The sequence below is a fragment of the Dysidea avara genome, chromosome 7 (assembly GCF_963678975.1).
Source record: "Dysidea avara chromosome 7, odDysAvar1.4, whole genome shotgun sequence".
Lineage (NCBI taxonomy): Eukaryota > Metazoa > Porifera > Demospongiae > Dictyoceratida > Dysideidae > Dysidea > Dysidea avara.
Window position 1 is genome coordinate 17,663,627 of NC_089278.1, and position 20,188 is coordinate 17,683,814.

Here is a 20,188-nt window from a genome sequence, read left to right on the forward strand (position 1 = left end):
TAAGGGTTTGGGTGTTAGGTATGGAGGTAACTGGGCTGGACAACTGTTTAAAGTATTTGTGCACTGTATGATAACTGTTCTATTAGAGTATATCAAACCTGTAACCTTATACTTGTTTGGTTCTTTGCCCTGTAGATGTTACTCTGGTTTCTTTCAAACTATCAAAAGGCACTAACATGATGGATAATCTATGTACACATACAATCCCATCCAAAAACAGCTAATAGCTGTAAAAATATTGCGTGTCCAAGTAAAGTAGAGTTAACTAAGACAAAAAGTAGTGATATACCGTAGTGCGGCCATGTGTGAAGTATGCAAGTTGTGAATATTAATTAGATAGTACAATTAATTATACAACCAAGTAGTAAGAATAATACGAAACGCGGTTAAAATTACGTCATAAATAAATAAATAATTAATAATTAATGTTTGAGAAAACTACGAGGCCTAGAGACATGAACTAACCGGGGATAGATTCGCCTGTGAATGAAGGCACAAACGTATAATCGTCGCTCCTGTTCATGCTGATGACTTGACCATACGTGTAATTCTATATAACGCCCAGTACCACACCCTTGCTTAATTATTTACAGATTGCGCGAAGGAGAAGATTAGCGAAGGAGAAGATTAGCGATGCCCGTGCAGGAGAGCCAGAAGCCACTTGTGTAAACAAGAAGATTACAAGTAAGTTTTTATGTTTGCAACATCTCAAGTCTCCATGCCAGCTGCCAGTGGATTCATTCACATAAATAAGGCCACTCCAAGTCATACCTTAGTTTCTGGTCACTCCCAAGCCTACAAATGGATGCGGGCGGGCGGATGATCAGGACTTCAGGACTATAGACTCTACTGTGACAATATACTGTATGGTATTATTATTTGCTCAATTTAGCAAATTCATGTTGATTTTATACTTAACCAACAACATAAGTAGTTGTGCTTCGGCAAAAAATGCACTAGGAAAGTTGTTGATGGATCATGGCTAGCTATACACTGATGTATAGCATTTAAGTATATATTTATTTATTTATTTAGAATATACTATAGGAAATGTTTTGCTCATGTAGCTACTTATGCTTTCCAAGTGAAATAAATGTCTCATTAGCTATGTCAGGAAAGTATTACTATGACTTATAGCTAAGTTGTTCAAATGATCATGATACACAATGAAATTTAACTTCTATTTTCACATCAGAAATTCTTCATTCAAATGTAAAGTCTTAGCCCACTAGCTATGTGTTTCCAGCCTTCTATTCAGTAACCTTGAGAAAAGTGACTGTCAAAGTTTTGAGTCATTGAGTGCTCCAGACTACTGTTTTTTAGTGATCATCTGGGAATGTTTAAACTATAAGGGTTTCTACTTGCCAATCTAATTTTAGTTATGGAAAAGTTTAAGTTTAAGCTCACCGAATGTTGCCGGCTTTCCATACCCCTGTAGTGTTCAGTGATAAGGAATTAGACTAATCATTAGAGGACTACATTTGAATTATAAAGTTAAAGCTATGGCCCATCTGCATGGACTAGTATAGTTAATGCTACTGAAATTACTTTGGTTACAGAAGCATTAGTAACAGTTATAATCTGAACAGCTATATAATCAAGGACAAAACTAGCTATAGTTAGAAACATTTTATTAGTGTGGCATATATACCTAATATTAGAGTTAAGAGTAGTGTGACTGCTCTATTGGAATCCCTGAATGCTCTATTAGAGTATATCGATCTTTTGCAGTAAAAAATAAGTGTCTTGCTGGGTCACGTGCACTTAAGCACCTGTAATATTAATAATAGTCCTCATAAACTAGGGTTTCAGGTTTACCATGCGGGCGGGTGACCAGAAACTAAGGTTTGACTTGGTGTGGCCTAAACAATACAAGAAAACATTAAAACATATGCCACGCTCTTTACAATACAAGTACATATAAAATACAAGTAAACAATCTTGTCTTGTGCAGCTGGCATGGCGAACTTCCTTTGTGTTGGTGTCAGGCAATTCAATACGTGCTTAATCTTTTTTGCCTTCACTTGGCGTAGCTACTAGGCTCTGGCTGGCTTGGCTGTCTTCCTTTATCTGGTTCATCTGGCTTGCATACTCCTACAGCATTGTGTAGCTATCTCCTGAAAGTTGTGTATGCATAACTATAGTGTGTCACCCATCACTGTGCCATTGCTACATCACTGATGAACCTTACTTAGCTCTAGTTGATGTTGATATACAGTGCTGTATATTGGCTAATAATTTTTATCTGGTGATGTTGCCTATAATGTATTGCTGCATACAATACTGCAATAATGTATAGTTCTCTCCTGTATGTTTTGTATACATATACTTTGTACACATCACTGTGCCATTACCACACCAATGATGTACTGACACTTAGCTACTGGTGGCCTTTAGTTACGATGCCACTATTGTGTTATATCTGTCACTACTGTGACATATTAAGATGATTTGGGGATCATGCCTTCACCACCTAATAGCCTCACTGGGGGGCTGTCACGTTGGTGTATGTACTTGGTTGTATGTGACGCGGTCCTAGTAATAATAATAATAATAATAATAATAATTAACTTTACAGTGTACATATACCTACATACATACAAGTTGCAGATGTTGGTATGATAGAATTGGGACATATGGCAGCACACTGATGGTCCACTGACATCCTGTGTCAGTGGCCGGAAGCTAAATTGTAGTAGTGATTAGCTACAAAGTTTACTTACTAGTCTAAGATTACTTAAAAGGGGGGAAATTAACAGTTAAAGGGAGTTGAAGTTAGGTTGGTGAGGGATCTTTGAACACTTTGAGCATGGACATAGAAATGAAAAAGAGCAGGTGTTGTTGGAGGTGAAATTGGCAGTGAAATGATTCCACAGATAATCTAAAAGTTTGGCCTTTATCTTGAGTGGGTTGTCCTGGTAGTTGATAACGGGAAGGGCATTCCAGATGCGAGGAAGCCGGTTAAAATAAAAGTTACTAGTGGAATTGTCAGGTGATCTTGTTTGGAGTAGCTTGTTTCCAGAAGCTAGACGTGTGTGACCAGTTGCAAATTTAATGAAATTATTGATGTCAAATCCATTGTGGGGGTTGTGGAGATTTATAAGAAAGAACATCACATCATTTACATCAAGAATGTACATCAGGGGTAGCATATGGAGATTAATAAGACGAGACTTGTAGTCAGTAGAGTAATCATTTAGAATGTATTTAGTTGCACGCCTCTGAACACGTTCGAGTTGCTGAATGTGCTTAATTACGTGGGGTTTCCAGATGACCGAGCAGTAGAAAAACTGGGATCTAACAAGAGAGGTATATAGTCGAGATTTGGCTTGGACATAATTTTGTAGGGAGAAGGATCTTCTTAGAAGTCCAAGTACCTGATAGGATTTGGAGATAATGTGGTTATAGTGAGCATCCCATGACAGGTCGCTTGATAACATAATTCCTAGATCTTTGTATGTATCAACACAAGAAATCTGGGAGGTGCCAATATTGTAAGATGTTGGAGATTTCCTTTTAAAAGATAGCAGAAAGATTTTTGATAGACCGAATTGAAGATTCCAGTGGGTACTCCAAAAGTTTAAATTATTTAAGTCTTCTTGAAGTTTAAGTGAATCTAGTGGTGAGGAGATAGTTTTGATGCATTTGGTGTCGTCTGCAAATAGAAACAATAGACAAAATTTAATGATGTCCGGAATATCATTAACATATATGAGAAATAGAAGTGGGCCAAGTATACTTCCCTGTGGGATTCCGGATAGAACTGGGAACAAAGAGTTGTTAATCTTCACACACTGATAACGATTAAGTAGGTATGATTCAAACCATGACCAAAGCTTGCCAGAAATTCCAAGTGATCGAAGTTTGAATAACAGTTCCTTGTGGGGGACGCTGTCAAAAGCCTTTTTGAAGTCAAGATAGACTACATCAGTTTGGTCATTAGTACTATGTATGGTGTTCAACATGAGAAGCAACTGTTGCACTGTGGATCGATTTTTTAAGAAGCCAAACTGCTGAGGTGAGAGAAAACTTTAAATGTAAGAAATGGTTTTGTTGTAAACTAGTTGTTCTAATACCTTAGATGTTATACATAGTAGAGAAATTGGACGATAGTTAGTAACTTGAGTCTTGTCACCAGATTTATGTACAGGAACAATCGCGTGTATGCGCCATTCATAAGGTATGGAGCAACTATTTAAACTGATTGTAAACAAATGGTGCAATGGCTTAGCAAGAATGTTAGCATATTGTTTGAGAATCCTTGGGCCAATACCATTAATACCAGTGGCCTTGTCAGTATGGAGTGAGACGAGTGCTTCATATACTTCCTGTTCAGATATTTGGATTGATACTAAATGACATCTGACAGATGGGTCAATTTTGTCAGGGTAGGGTGGGAGTACGAAGTCTGAGGAGGTAAACACAGGGAAGAAATATTCATTAAAAAGAGAGGCTTTATCAGCACTGTCAGTGGCAGGAGCACCATTGTAAAGGACAGAGGATGGTATAGAGCTGGATTTTTTGACACTTCTTACATATTTGTAGACCATGGAGTTATTATTTGGTGCAAAGTTAATTATTAACTTTCTTTCAAACTCTGATCTGGCTTTATGGATTTCATCAGACAGTGACTGTTCAGCAGTGTGTAAACGATTCCTGATACTGGAGGAGGGAGATCTGCGAAGTCTTCGTTTAAGAGACCTGATACAATTAATCTGATGTCTGATTGCTGGAGTGAAATATTTGGGCTAATGAGTAGAATTGAGCTTGATCTTTGGAATAAAGTTTGCCATGGCATCGCATAAGGAGGATTTTATATATAACCAACATTGTTAGACTGGAAACAACTAGAAAAATCAATATTGCACAGAAAGTTAGTCAGGCCATCGTAGTCTCCCTTATTGTAGTCAAAAATGTAGATTGGTTCAGAGGTGATACTGTGCTGGGTAGTTGATAGCTGGAATTTGAAGCTGATTAAGTAATGGTCAGACTTTGTTACCGGATTTAGATCATTAGATATAACAATGTCTGTGACTGAGTCGGGTGAATTAGTGAAGATTAAGTCAAGGGTATTGCCATGAATATGGGTTGGACTGTCAATAACTTGAGAGAAATCATATTGGAATGAAAGATCACATAAGCTTGAAGAAAAATTGCAGTTACTAGACAGAGTGGCCCAATCAATGTCTGGGGAGTTGAAGTCACCAAGTATATAGGTCTTTACTAATGTAGTCTCTAAATAGGACAAGAGATCCTGCTTGTATACTTCAGAGCAGTTAGGTGGGTTATAAATAAGACACAGGTTAATAGGTTCATACAACATTAGCTGGACAGTAAGGGCTTCAACTTCATCAGGGATGCTAATAATTCTACTGGGGATCGTCTGTTTGATTGCTATCAGTATACCTCCACCTCTGGTTTTACGATCATGACGGTAGATTGAGAAGGAAGGGGGTAAAATTTCATTGTCGTAGATAAAATTTGACAACCAGGTTTCGGTGATTGCAATAATTTGAAAATCGTGCGAGAGGACAAAGCTTGACAGATTAGTTAACTTGTTTACTAGACTACGTGCGTTCCACAAACAGGCACTGAAGTCTAGTCAATTTGACTCTTCCATAGGGGATGGAGTGGAGACTGAGGAGTTGGTGGAAGCATTTGGGGCATTGGATGTGGCAGTGTTTGAAACATTGGTCACAGGTTGGAGGCATGCAGATAGTAAGCAGAGTTGAGAGTTTTGCACTGCTGCATAGAGCTTATGATTGATGTACAGACCATTCCCACAAATTTTGATGTGCTTGCTCTCAGTGCCACTATCAATGAGGCTTCGTCTCTCTTTTAGTAGGATACTTTCGATTTTACGCTCCTCAGCTGACATATCAGGTTTGATTGCTATACCAGATGACAAAGAACTTTTACATGATAGAACAAGTGTAGCTTCAAAGGCTCTCAGGAATTTGACAAGAATGGGGCGGGGGCGAGTATTGCTTTGATCATATTTTCCAAGTCTGTGGAAGTCCTTCATTGATTCAGGTGTAATAGATAGCTTGAGGTCAGAGAAAACTTTCATCAAACAGTCAAGGTCATGCTTCGTCCGGTCGTGCTTACTAGTGTTTGCTGGTGATTCCTTTAGGCCATAAACAACAACATTGAATTTCTTGTCAAGTGATGAAGCTGGTTTAGGGATAGATAGTTGATTATTATTTTTAAAGGTTGCAGCAGGGTTGGCGGCAGCATTTTTGGTTGGTGCAATTGGTTGGCTTGGCTTGAGGACTTGGTTGGACTGTTTGGTACCGATATCTTCAATCGATTGGTCACAAGAAATACACGACTCGGTTTCCGCCTGAGTGACCCCTTCTTTAGTTTTCTTGGTTGGTGGAGTGGAAATACCAGTCGATCTGTCACGTTTCTTCGGCATTATGGTCGAGTTTGACACGAAGGTCGAGAGGATAGATGAAGGGAATCGAGAGAATTAGAAGGATGAGAGAGAGATCGTAAAAGTATCAATGAGAACGAAGTGATGCTGCTAGTTTTAAGTCCTGCAAACATCTTCATAAATGCCACTCAAATTTGATTCTCAATAAAGCAAAGTGTATAGATTCTCTGATAGCAATAGGTAGTTTGAGTTTGGCTGCTTTTCCTGTATATGGCAATGCTATGAACAAAGGAAAGGTGGCCAAACTCAAAGGTTTTTGCAAACATATCCATCATATTTTGTGTCTCCCTTACGACTATCAGGATCGGCAGTTGAAAGCCTTTTCAGTCAATACAATTTCAGTGCTGGAGGTGCTGTGAACTTCACAACTGCTCGTGCTGCCCATCTAGTTAAACAGTGTACCACCTCTCACCATAGTGGCAAAAGCTATAGGGATGAAAGCTTAAGTTTCATAGAAACTCCCTTACAAAAGAAAACATACAATAAGCAAACATAATTATTTTTATAACATGTCAATAATATTATTTGCTATTGAAGTTGACTCTAGTTTGGTATGATACGCAAGGAGAGTGGTTCTTAAATTCACATCAACTGTGGAGGCCAGACCTTTCTTTGATGCCAAGTGTTGCTTTGTAGCTGACAAAAATTCCTGCATTCTCGTATTGCAAATCTTTCTTGTAAAAATAGAGTACACATTGATTATTGCTTCATCACTGTAGGTGGTCTCCATATCTGGTGACTTGGTAGCTAGTGCTTCTCTGAACATATCTGCAAGCATGGCCTGATTTTTTACTCTGTCATGTGCAACCTGCATATGTGCATTGTAAATTAAAGGTCAACTGAAATGGAAATTTTTTTAAAATTAATATGTTTATTTACTCATGCAATGCACAGAACAACAATTTTTATAATTCAATTATGTGTAATTATTGAGTTACAACACCTCAAAATTGTGTACGAAGATTTGCAGTTATTATTGCGGAAGCAATGTCATGATACATCACCTCGAGCGGAAGTGTACGTGATGACGAATGCAGTAGTATGACTACAAGAGACCTTATCATCACTATCACGTACAATTGTCAAGTCTTTAGCTATGCCTCGACGTTGCGTTGCTGCTGATTGTAAAACTACTAGCGGGATGGGGTACAGTTTGCACTCATTCCCTACAGATGAGAATATGCGACGACGGTGGACAAGTGCTGTGAAGCGATACAGAAAAGACTGGAATGGCCCCTCGACAAGCTCCCTTTTGTACTCAAGGCATTTTACTGAAGATTCTTTCGAGACAGAAGGATCTCTGTATCGTGATACCTTGGAATTCCTGCCCAGAAGCGCCTAAAGCCAGACGCTGTACCTACCATCTTTCCAAAAGGCATTGACCAATTGCACACTAGCAGCAGCAGTGCTCTACGTAGTCGTCCATTATCTGAAAGAAGAGAGTAAAGATTGGTAAGTCCATAGCTAAGTAGTACACATGCAATAGGTATATTGTTATACAAGTTAGTTAGCTATATTACATGTATAATTACAAATGATGTCAGTATTATAAAATTATTGTTGTGATACAGGTGGTAAAAGAACTCCTCTCTGCAACTACAAGTGCTGAATCAACTCTTGAACATATGGATACCACAAATTCCACTGTTCAACTTCCTTTGTGTCACACTTCAACTGACAGCATGCATCACTCCTCAATTCTCCTTTTGTGTCATGATGCTATGTGTCACTCTTCCACAATGCCCGATCCACCTACACAAGAGAAAAACCCTAAGAAGAAGTCCGTATCTGTGACTGTTCGTGTCAAAGGGAAGAATAAAGGTATAAAATAGATAATAGTATAGCATGATATAATAACATCATGTTCCTCAATGATAGCAACACAGACTGACACTTGTCCTCAACAAATCAGTGTTGGCACACAATGCAACTTGTTAAATGTCCCACCTCTGCAACGGCTTCCACAGGTGACATCACTAGATGATTCCTTTGTCACTGAAGAGGAAACAGATCTGGACACATCATTTTTGTCAAACCAAGAAGACTACACCACAGAGTAAGCACAACAGAAAAATTGAATAATATACCTTTGTGATGTCGTAGAGATGACACACAAGAGCTACCACCTCAGGATGAAGTCAAGTTCCTTGTGTATAGGTACCATCTGTTAAGCCTATTCACAGCTTGCAGATCATGCCACCAACTATGTGACGGTGAGGTTGCCAACCTGAAGGGCATTTTTATCAGCATCAGACAAAGCTGCCATCACTGTGGATACACATGGGTACGGAACAGCCAGCCATTTATCAGAGATACTCCAGCAGCAAACATACTGTTGTCTGCAGCAATTTTATTTAGTGGTTCCACCCCTGGAAAGATTTTCCACTTTTTGGAGTGCTTACGTGTAGCTTGCACCACAGATAGAACATTTCACACCAATCACAGTAATATAGTAACTGCTTGTGACGATCAGTTACTAGTGTTGTCACTTGCAATGAGTTGTCAGCCAAAAACTGAAGAGCATTTACTAATCCAAATTTCTCCATATGATTACTGGATTTCACTTCATTGCTCTGTAAGTAATTCAGAAATTTAATTGAAACATTAAAGTGTATGCTTGACAATTCACTATATACCTGTACAAGTTCGATATGTAAAACTTTGTTTGTATCCAGGTCAATAACACCATATGATCCATATTTTGTTGAATGACCTGGACTGTCAACTCTTCCATCTCCACCAACTGTGAGAGGGCAGTCTTTCTCTGTGATGGCTGAAAGTATCTGACGCTGGTGGTGATTCCATACAGCTGCAACTGCGAGAGGGCAGTCTTTCTCTGTGATGGCTGAAAGTATCTGACGTTGGTGGTGATTCCATACAGCTGCAACTGTGAGAGGGCAGTCTTTCTCTGTGATGGCTGAAAGTATCTGACGTTGGTGGTGATTCCATACAGATACAGCTGTATGGAATCACCACCAACGTCACATACTTTCAGCCATCACAAAGAAAGACTGCCCTCTCACAGTTGGTGGTGATGGAAGAGCTGACAGTCCAGGTCATTCAGCAAAATATGGATCATATGGTGTTATTGACCTGGATACAAACAAAGTTTTACATATCGAACTTGTACAGGTATATAGTGAATTGTCAAGCATACACTTTAATGTTTCAATTAAATTTCTGAATTACTTACAGAGCAATGAAGTGAAATCCAGTAATCATATGGAGAAATTTGGATTAGTAAATGCTCTTCAGTTTTTGGCTGACAACTCATTGCAAGTGACAACACTAGTAACTGATCGTCACAAGCAAATTGCCAAGTACATGGCTGAGGAAAAGCCAGATATTGAACATCGTTATGATGTGTGGCACATATCCAAAGGTATATATATATATATACACCTGCATAATAATAATTAATATTATTGGTTAACAGGATTTAAAAAGAAGTTAGCACACTTAGCAAGACCAAGCAGTGTGACCTCATTGGAGAGTGGATCAAGAGCATTACCAATCATTTGTATCAGTGTGCTGCCTCTGCTCCAGATGGTGATGGCGATGAGATAGTGAAGCGGTGGAAGTCCTTGATGTACCATGTTTGCAACACACATGAAGATTATTACCACGACCCTCTGGATAGCCTAGAAGAGAGACGAAAGAAATGGTTTATACCAGGTCAGAATTAACTCTACTTTATTTAACATGTGGACAGTTGTTGTGCAGGGAGTAAGGCAAGTGAGAAGCTCGACGGTGTGGTGACCAACACCAGATTGTTGCAGGACATGAAGAAGCTGTCACCATTATACCAAATCAGTAGCTTAGAGGCTTACCACAGTGTGGTCAACCACTTTGCCCCTAAGTTATTGGCATTTTCAGACAATGGAATGCATGCAAGGTGACTGATGTGCAATTGAGCTCCATTGTGCATACACTTCAAATTAGATTACTGATAGCAGCACTAAACTTTAATGAGAATTTTGGGAGGGCACAAGCTACAACCGCAGCTGGAGCAGAACGAAAGAGAATCTGTTTTCCTAAACCTAAACAGGGAGAATTTACACCAAAGCCAATTCCTGTTCCCAAAACCTACAGTTAGTTGTGTATATTTGTTTATTGTTCGATTAATGTATGCATTTTATAGAGTACATTGATGAACTAACTGAAAAGACCACACAGTACTGCATGAAGGATGATGATGATAAGCCCACATACCCCCTCATAAACCATCATTAGCAAGTGTATACATACACCCAGATAAGGACCGCATATATACTATTATTTTCACATTACAAAAAATAAAGAGTGACTTGATATTAATGTAATTTATAGACGTGTCATATGTACATACATTACTACGGTGTTGGTGGTGGAAATCGATGACCTGTGTAATCATCAGAAGGGAATTCACTCTCTATTCGTAATACTGCACAAGAATGAAGGACCACACGTCTATGTCGGCCCAAGTAGCCCTGTCTGTATGCCAGAAACCTAAACTTTCCAAGAAGAAATATTTATAATTATAAGACTTCATAATTAACAATGGAAAAATCACCTGCTCTCCTCAGCAGGGATATCACTAGTCCCATAATGGTGTCGATGGCCATGAGAGGCTATCAACACCACAACTCTGCACAGGCAAGCATTGGCAAAGTCCATGTGCTGTGTGATACAAACAGGGACAGGATCACCAACCAACAGACCTTTGATTTCGTCAATTTCTTGACAACAAACACATTCCCTAGCTGTTGGCATTGGCTGGCAGTGATAGCACGTGCACCTGAACAAATAACTTGACTAACTGAACATCAAATAGTCCTCATTCACTTACCAGTTCGTGTTTCTAATTCGTTCTTCGCCTGAGGCACCTTTTACTACAGTCATTTCATCTTCAGATTCGCTGTAGGTCCCGGAACGTCTCTCTGGTTCGAACAAATATGGTAGAACTTCGTCATGAGGTTCGTCCACCTCCTCTGGCTCTGATATTGCTTCACTGAGATCTGTCAAATAACGCACAGAGCCTGACAGTATCGAATCGCCATCAGACTCTGAGGGAGAACTCGAGGTTAACGCTTCACCTGCCATTGTCGAAATATGACTGTAACTGTTGAACAACTTTTACATGGTGGCTCGAGTTGATGTCATAAGGTTGCGGTTGATTTTCCCAGATATGACGTTTCGCTGCTTTTAAGGGTTTATAACTCGATAATTACACATAATTGAATTATAAAAATTGTTGTTCTGTGCATTGCATGAATAAACAAACATATTTACCAAAAATAAATTTTCCATTTCAGTTGACCTTTAAAGTACTGTAGTGCTTAAATACCAACTAAACTTGATCAAATTGTCCCCCTTCTGCTTTAACCCATCAAGATTGACAATTTCTGCCACTAATGTATCCAGATCCCTTATAAATGGCAGAAATACAGCATCTGGAAAATACATATACCCTCGGTCCCGATAACTTAGGTACTGAGGTATGTTGGTTTTGTTCTTGGAATTGATGCTGTGCAATATTGATATTTCCTGAGAAAGCAAATCTCTCTGGTCATCTCGACAAGCTTTTATCTCTTTATAGCGGAGATGAAGCATGTCCGATATGGCTGCACCACCAAACCGATAATATACGTCATCACCTTCCCGGACTGTAGGGCTGGCCATTTCAGAACTGGCATTTTGAAAATTGGAAGCATGAACTAGTAAAAGATGATTTATGGCTGATGATATGGTCATCATGACAGGGTTGCTTACTAGAGCACCATTCTCCTCACAGAATCTTAGACAAAGTGATCTAACTTCATTTATTTGATAGGCATCTAGATCTTTCAGATGACAAAGAATACTGGTTACTGAGGAGAAAGGCACTACAGTGCTGGTACCACTTGTACTGGAAATTCAAGTACGAGTCTGTCGATTTTTTACATTCTATGTAAAGACCTGAAAAGCTTGACCGGTGACTTGAAACTTGGTAGTGGCTGCTCAGAATCATGTAGACAAGGGTTGCTTAAAATGTCTGGGAAAACTTGCTCATCTAATTTCTCTCTTAATCACTGAGACATCTATTGAGTTTAAAGATGCTATCAAACAGTCTCTTTCCTTCTTGTTCAATGCTTTAGTTTTTCTAGGCTTTTTAATGGGTGGTAACTGAGTCTCTAAAATCTGTGCTCCTTCAGCATTGGATCTAGATCCTTTCCCTCATCATTTCCTTGTGATTGGCTGTGGCTGAGACCTGTCAATCTCCGGATTGCTTGCATCGCACGCGGACCTTTCAAAGAATTTTCATGAATGGCGTGTACAAGGTAAAGCTAACTCACGCTGCATCGCTATTCCGAGTTTTTGTGAGACTTTCTGTCAACTTCTCCTTAGCAAATCGCCACCTGAACAGAGATGCCATATCTTCAATTAACGCACTCCAGTCGGTACACACATGCCACTTATGCGAGGCCTTATTGAACAGGAGTATGTACAATAATGCCCCGCCCAAACGGTTGTTGACACTAATAATCGCCTCTTTACTAGAAGCCAACAGAGGCACCGCACTAGTCGGGCTCATTTTTGATGCAGCATACTGGAGTTAGACACTCTCCTCTCTTATTATGGACTCTTGGTCATACTAAAGGCACATTTGGGCTTGGTTTTACCTAACCAGTACTGTCATGGTGCCGTGCCATGAAGGTATTATGAGGCTGGTTTCTATCCAATATTTTTTGTGAGAAAGTACAAACCTCCATGATCCCTAATGTACGGTATGTATCAAAATAGTGCATGTAAGTTTTCCTTGGGGCATGCCTCTAGACTCTTCCAACTGAGCATGCTTCACATTAAATTTCAGGTTATGTTTGATTCTGATTTGGCATAATAAAAAGTATAGTTATATCCATACAGTGTCATTACATAATTCAGCAGTAAAGGGCTAAGTACATCACACCTCTTTTTACAGGACACCTCAGAACCACATGGCAAGTACAAATTTATGCAAGTACAGGGTGCACAAACATACAGAAATAAACATAATTTAAATTTTAATCCTCACCTGATTTTCCAGGTAATGGAGATTTTGTTGCTTTAGGTGATTTACGATTTATGGACACAAGCTTCCTAACTGGCTTTGGGGAATCTATACAACAGCAATAAAAGATGAATAGATTAAGCTACACCGATCCTATTAGAGAGAAGATTATTATCAGTATGTATATGGTAATTGTAAATATATTTATTAGCTACTACTGGCTTGAAAATTTTCAATGGTGATGCTACTTCAAACACTCCCATGTGAGAGACTATTTGCTTTGGGTGCATAGGGAGCTGTGGTATAAAAATACAGGCTTTCTTTTCCTACACACAAAGCCAATGATGTACTACACACACATTGATATATAACTTTGTGCTAGAGGTACAAAGAAAAGGGACAAAAGAAGGACACACATAGTGTATACATATGTAACCGAATCCCACATGTTCACGCAAACCTAACTTTTATAGTACAATACATTCAACGGGTGAAATACTTACAAACAATTTTGTAAATTTTTGAGTGCCAGTTTTGTGATGAAGGAAGGTGCTAATGGCTTGCTATTATTGTGTTTACAAGAGTTTTAACTTTTGTTTTGTGGTCCAAGATATGAGCATTGGATTATGTTGCATGGGGCCCACTCTTGTCTTTTTCTCATAGTTTTCACCTTTGTCCTGGTCATAGGAAAGACCCCTATAAGACAAAACTTGATTCACCTGTTTTTGGGGTAAGTGACATCTTCATATAAGATTGTATTTGTAAGTTATGACCATTTAATTAAGCGCCTGTAGTTTATCTTCCATATTATCACTGTACAAATCAATCTTTCTGTTGCTCCTCTAGGGCTCAAACTTCGGTTGAACATTACTTGACTATCTAGATAAAGGAACAGTAGAATAGTATTCAATAAATGAAATGCTTGAACATGTGGGGTTCTTGCAGATCCGGTCATACAGTAGGCCAATAGGTATGTGTCTGGTCCAAGTGATGTATAACATAGCACTAGCCATTATTGAAGTACAAAGGCAACTGTCAAAATTTCAATAAAAATTTGTAAAACTGAATCATAAGTCACTTTGAGAACATGTTTAGGCCTGATTCTCACAGTCAAGTTATTGTGAAGGAAGAAATATGAGGCTTTGTGGTACTGTATCTGATATATAGATATTTCCAGATGGGAACAATGCAAACTTTTGTGATCCTACTATTTAGTACTACGCTAAATGATCAGCACTATTGTTATATAAGTACAATGTACATATACATACAATATTACACACTTGTTTAATGTACTGTACAGTAAATTCCCACATAAACAAATAAGCATTGCATGGTAGTACCTGACTTGGTTGCTGAAATGCAGAAATTTTCATGCACTTCTGAAGAATAACCATTAGCAGATTGATCATTTACTGGACTGTTTATCTGAGTGACTTCACTAGACAAAGAGTTACTCCTACTTATAGTATCTTGCATTGGTGGAGCACTTGAGTCCTTTAACTCATTTCTGTGTTTACTGGTCATCTTCTTTGCATTGTAATGCTTGTGTTCAGCATGTTCTTTTATTGTACAGAATGCACAAATTGATTCTTCACATGTTTCACAGTAATATATAGTTTCCAAGTCATGCACTTTACACATTGAAGTTTTAACCGAGCTGATGTTTATAGCTCTAATGCCTCTGTAAGTGAAAGCAATTCCAAATTGCACTTTGCTACCATTTCTTGCATTGTTAGCAGATTTTAAATCCTTTAGATCAAAAAATACACTGAATCCTTTAAAGCTAATGCTGCTTTGCTTTCTGCTGTCCCTTTCTATATTTCCTATTTTTCCTGTGAACATCTTTAAACAATCAAACTGCACTTTTCCTGATTGCAAGCAGCCAATTCCATTTCCATTGCGAGCAAGCCATTTCTTAGTCCAGTGACGTGTTTTTTCATTACTGTTTTCTCGCCTGCAAGCAGCTTCTTCCTTTTCAAATTTTGAATTCAAACTGTCAAACTGTATACTTTGAGGAGGACACTCTAAAGCTGCTAAGAAATTGAGCACATACAAATAAAATTTCACAAAAGCAACATCAGAAGGAAGAACATGTTTATCCCATTCCTTAAGTTTCTTCAAGACTTCATTAACATCACTATGAGGTGACAAAAGAGTAGAAGCAAACCTCAACCAATACTTCATTGTGTCACCCTTGTAACCTTCTTCATTTAAATTACATTCTAAGTACCACAGCATTTTGAGTCTCTTTTCCTCCGGCAAATCTTTAACATCTTTACGAATCAGGTGAAGGTTAATGTACTTTCTTCTAGCAGCAGGGTGGTTTACATCATAGTGAGGCAACTTCAACAGCTCTTCTGTAATTTTAATGCACTCTTCTCGTTTTTTTTCACCCATTATATCATACAAGGTCTGTTGGTGCTTTCTGATTGAGACTATATCATCACTACCAATTTCTTTACCACCATCACCATTTAAAGCAAAGTCTTCTAACCATTCCAGCAATTCAATGCATTTGCCATCAGAATTAAGAACTGTCGGATCTGTAAGAAGATATTTCATGAACTTTGCATCATAACGAGAACCAGGAAACTTGTATCTTCTAATACATTTGAGGTAATCTAGCCGAACTTTCAATTCACCGTAGCAAGGATGTGATAACATGTGATGTGATCTAGAAGAAAGCTTGTATTTTTCACAAGCCAATGCATGCAACTCATCAGCGTACTTCCATTTTTCACTAGATACATTGCCAACTGACAATATATACTTGAGTTCGTAACGATAAATATCACCATACATATTATAAATAGTTCCCTCTGCATGTTCACCAGCTAATGCAACAGCTTTTTCCATGCATTCTTTAGCCTCATCAAAATGTTTTTCTTCAATGGCATAAAATCGAGCAAGATGACCAAAAGAATGACAGTTGTAAAATATATTTGTGCCTTCAAGCAGCACTCGTCTAGCATCATCTGTTTGAAGCTCGCAAATCAATGGAGAAAAATCCTGTCTCTTTTTTCTTCCATCCAAAAAGGAACCTTCATCATCTTGTGTGGACCGCCTGGTCCATAAAAGAGTAGAAACTGCTTGTCTGAGTTTTTGATTTGCTGATTCATCATTTGGGATAAATGTTCTTAGAAAATCAATTACAAAATCTGACAGTTTCCTATGATAAGCTTTGTGATAAAAATGCATTATTTGCTCTGCAACTATAGTGTGCACAACTCTAAAGGATCCATTCTTATTTTTGGAAATAAAGTCATGAGCTTCAAATGGAACATGTTCAAGAATATCAAATTTTATACCGCCAAAGCAAGCCTGTGGAAGTGAGTAGCAAGCATTGTAAGCAAACAGTAAAGATATATATGCTAAAAACTGTAGTTTCTGCTTTCCCCCTTCAATTTTCAAAACTTCACCCAATTTTTTCTGAATGTGATCATTCATACGATCTTGGAATTCCTCTACTAAGTAAAAAATTCCATAAAACATGAAAGTCTGCATTTCATCTTTCTGATGTTTAAGTTTAACTGTATCTACAGGGCATTGTTCAATTATGCTGTCAGACCACTTGATTTCTACTGTTACAGTATCTCCATCCATACGCTTTTGTATGACACCCTCTGTACTATGAGGAGCATTTCGACAAAACTTCCAGTGACCATCATGTGCAATGACACATTCTCCAAATAAGCCAAACGCTTTTGCTCCATGGAAAGCCCTTCCCCCCTTTACTACTTTTCCTGGAAGATAGTGTTCATATTTTGTCTTAAGCTTTGCAACCTCAGTACTATCCAAGTGACAAAATAAAAAGGAGGACCTTTTAGACCTAGGTAATTTGGAAGCTCCCTGAAGTGTTCGTATGACTCGAAATAGAATTAATGGTACTGAATTTACCTGGATTTGGTAGGTAAGCAGCTCTGTATTATACTGCTGCAGATCCTCGTCAACCAAAAGAAGGATTGTACGATTGCACTTCTCATACAGCTTTGTAAGGCGATTTACTGCATCAGCTGAATAGCTAAAATTTTCATGTAAAATTAGGCAAATAAATTTAGCTCGCAAATCCCACAAAACACGCCGAGCCAAAGTGCTTGCACCAGCTCCAGTTTCATGGTATAATTCAAAAATACGTGTATTCCGTTGCACTTCTCCAACAGTTTCACCCGGCATTTCTCTAGAGCGCATCTCTAATATTTTCACTTTGATATCTTCTAGAAATTCCCTCTTGATATCAATCTGGTAAGATAGTCCTATCCAAGAAATACGGTTGCCCCTTAAGAAATCTATAGTGGCATCTTCAACAATTTTCTTGTTTAATTCTTCTTTTGACATTTTCACCCTCTCATAGCTCATTGCTTTGTCATACAACTCATATCCATCAATATTTTTGTGAACTATTTCAAAATCTTCTTTAATCCATGCTATGTCCCCACCTTCAATTTGGAGCTCTCCTGCAATGGAAGGCAACAGTAAAGGAAGATCACAGATTAAATCATTACTTGATTGATACAGGTGATCACAGAATACCGGTAAAGGTATGTGAAAGCAAGATATTTTACCAAGAGGAGTAACTCTGTTAGTAAGAAATATGACACTTTCTTCTCCAATTATTTCCACAGCAGACTCATACAGAACCTTTAAGTTATCATGAAAAAAAGGCGGTTGATGCTGCCCATCAAATGCATATTGATTATAACATAAAAAAACAACTATTGGTGGCTTTTCTAACTTGCATCTTTCCAAAATAAACCTCATGACTCTATTTAGGGGATACCTAACTTTTTGATTGTATAGATTTTTATCATACAAAGGACACCTTTCTTCTGTCTCACTCTCTGTATCACCATGTGGGAGAAACCAAAAACATTTATGTCCTGAAGTCAGCTTTTCTACTGAGTCTCCATACTGTCTGTTGCACTCAATGTTTTGCATATCTAAAAATGTTTTAGATTCACAAGAAATATTTTGAGATTGATGATTCCGAAAATATATTAAAAATCCTTGCTTGCTTGAATCTGGGTCATAATCTACAACACAGCACCACGGGACACTGCTTAAGCCTTTCTTCTGATTGTCTGTCAATTGATCAAACTGTAGTGGAGCTGTGATCAACATATAGCAGGTGCTGCTGTGATCAAGCTCTCTGAGACTTCTGTATATGTTATCCCAGTGGGGAACCTGCTTTTGAAATAGGTCAACATAACCCTGTTTAATTTCCATATATGCATAATCCGCTACCTCAGAAGCTGTTTTAAATGTGTTTGTGTCAAAAAACTTTTTCAAATGTGCTAAAAAGTCCAGTAATGAAAGGATTTCTTCATCATAAGCATTGATGATGTCAGCTTTGCTGGACGAATGACAATCATTGTTTCTTAGCTTCTTGGCTAATTCAGCAAATGTTACAAAGTCATATTCACTTTCATCTGTGGAAAAATTAACCAACTTTGACTTGAAAATGTGATTGCCATATACATCTTTGGCATGTATGATGACACTGAGACAAATGGATGGCTCCCAGTTACTCATGTCTTCCTTAAGTTCTTCATACCTCTTCTCATCTTTTTTAGATAAGCTGGTCAAAACATCCTTACATTCAGTAAGCCAATAATGGTCAGGTTCAAACATTTCAAGGTCTAAGTCAGTTCGTAATCTCATGTGCACTTTAGCATAATCCTTGATGTCCTCAACCTCCATGTTGGATGACTTCTTTACCTTTCTCTTCTGCAGCATTCTATGCAACCTTTTGCATGTATCTTGAGTACCATAGCAGTGACTCATTACTATTTTAACCAAATGGCAAGCAACTGTAGTAACCAAATCTAAACTATGCTGTTTTAGCTTTTGGTATTCGATTTTTTGTGTTGTTTCAACAGTTGAATCTCTATTGATCTCCAATTCAGAAGAATCAAGCCTTTTCAGTTCCCTAATACACACAAATGCATCATAACTGTATAGTAATTTTATCCATTATCAATATACTTGTAAAATTACATTATGTATGTACATATGTATGGATGTACAGACGTACATACAAACATACTTTTGAAAATGGAAATTGCGGAAACAAGTTTAGAGTGCTCAGCTAAATATAATTAATTAGGATCTATAGCATGTATAGTATGTAAATAATTAACAAGTATAAAGAAAAATTAGGACTTTTAAGTTCAATTAAGGAATCAAAGAAATAAAATGTAGTGAAACAAGGGAGGTCACCTACACATGAAGATATACTAGTGGACAATTAATCCCTACCTCCACAACTGAAGTAGGGATTAAATGTCCACTAGTATATCTTCAGGTCTAGATGACCTCCCTTGTTTCACAACTTTAATCCCTAATCAAACTTACTAATTTTGCCTTATACTTGTTTGTTTACTATTTTGTAACAATATTGTGACTGGTGGACCACATTAGAAGAAAGAATGGCACCAGGCTTTTTGCTTTCGTCTGAACGCGCATCCCAACTATAAGTAATTGAGCACACTGGCCATTGCATTATGCTTTGTTTTCAGGCATGTTCAGCCCATTACACAGCATTACAAATGAAGAACACTATGAGAAGGACCTCTACAAATAATCCAGTCACGACGGACAATTCCCATTACAAACGTAGGGAAGTCATCATGTGGCACTACTGCAAATTGACACCTTGCGCTGTCAGCAAAGATGAATGGGACACAAAGGAGGACACAGGTATTAAGTCCATGAAGCATACATTGTTACAGTACATACTGTGG

The 20,188-nt window shown here is 38.1% G+C and overlaps 2 protein-coding genes and 1 long non-coding RNA gene across 6 annotated transcripts in view; 2 read left to right on the forward strand and 1 right to left on the reverse strand.

The window, feature by feature from the left end:
- Window positions 1-20,188, reverse strand: part of LOC136259564 (uncharacterized) — a 50,820-nt gene that overhangs the window by 11,870 nt on the left and 18,762 nt on the right. For all 4 annotated transcript variants that reach the window (XR_010703300.1, XR_010703299.1, XM_066053035.1 and 1 more), the window contains exons 4-5: window positions 14,789-19,374; window positions 13,470-13,553 (exon numbers count right to left, since the gene is read on the reverse strand). Coding sequence is in view for 2 of the 4 variants with exons in the window: in XM_066053035.1 (XP_065909107.1) it covers window positions 13,470-13,553; window positions 14,789-19,374 (4,670 nt within the window). In the remaining 2 variants the exon portion in view is untranslated. The remainder of the gene's footprint in view (window positions 1-13,469; window positions 13,554-14,788; window positions 19,375-20,188) is intronic.
- Window positions 457-9,105, forward strand: LOC136259569 (uncharacterized). The gene is made up of 4 exons (XR_010703301.1): window positions 457-684; window positions 8,008-8,257; window positions 8,315-8,492; window positions 8,540-9,105. It is a non-coding gene; the product is annotated as an uncharacterized lncRNA (long non-coding RNA).
- LOC136259568 (uncharacterized) lies at window positions 9,436-10,758 on the forward strand. The gene is made up of 6 exons (XM_066053040.1): window positions 9,436-9,568; window positions 9,632-9,818; window positions 9,873-10,111; window positions 10,160-10,331; window positions 10,379-10,527; window positions 10,578-10,758. Exons 3-6 carry the CDS (start codon window positions 10,024-10,026, stop codon window positions 10,667-10,669), a joined length of 501 nt encoding a protein of 166 aa, XP_065909112.1. The 5' UTR covers window positions 9,436-9,568; window positions 9,632-9,818; window positions 9,873-10,023; the 3' UTR covers window positions 10,670-10,758.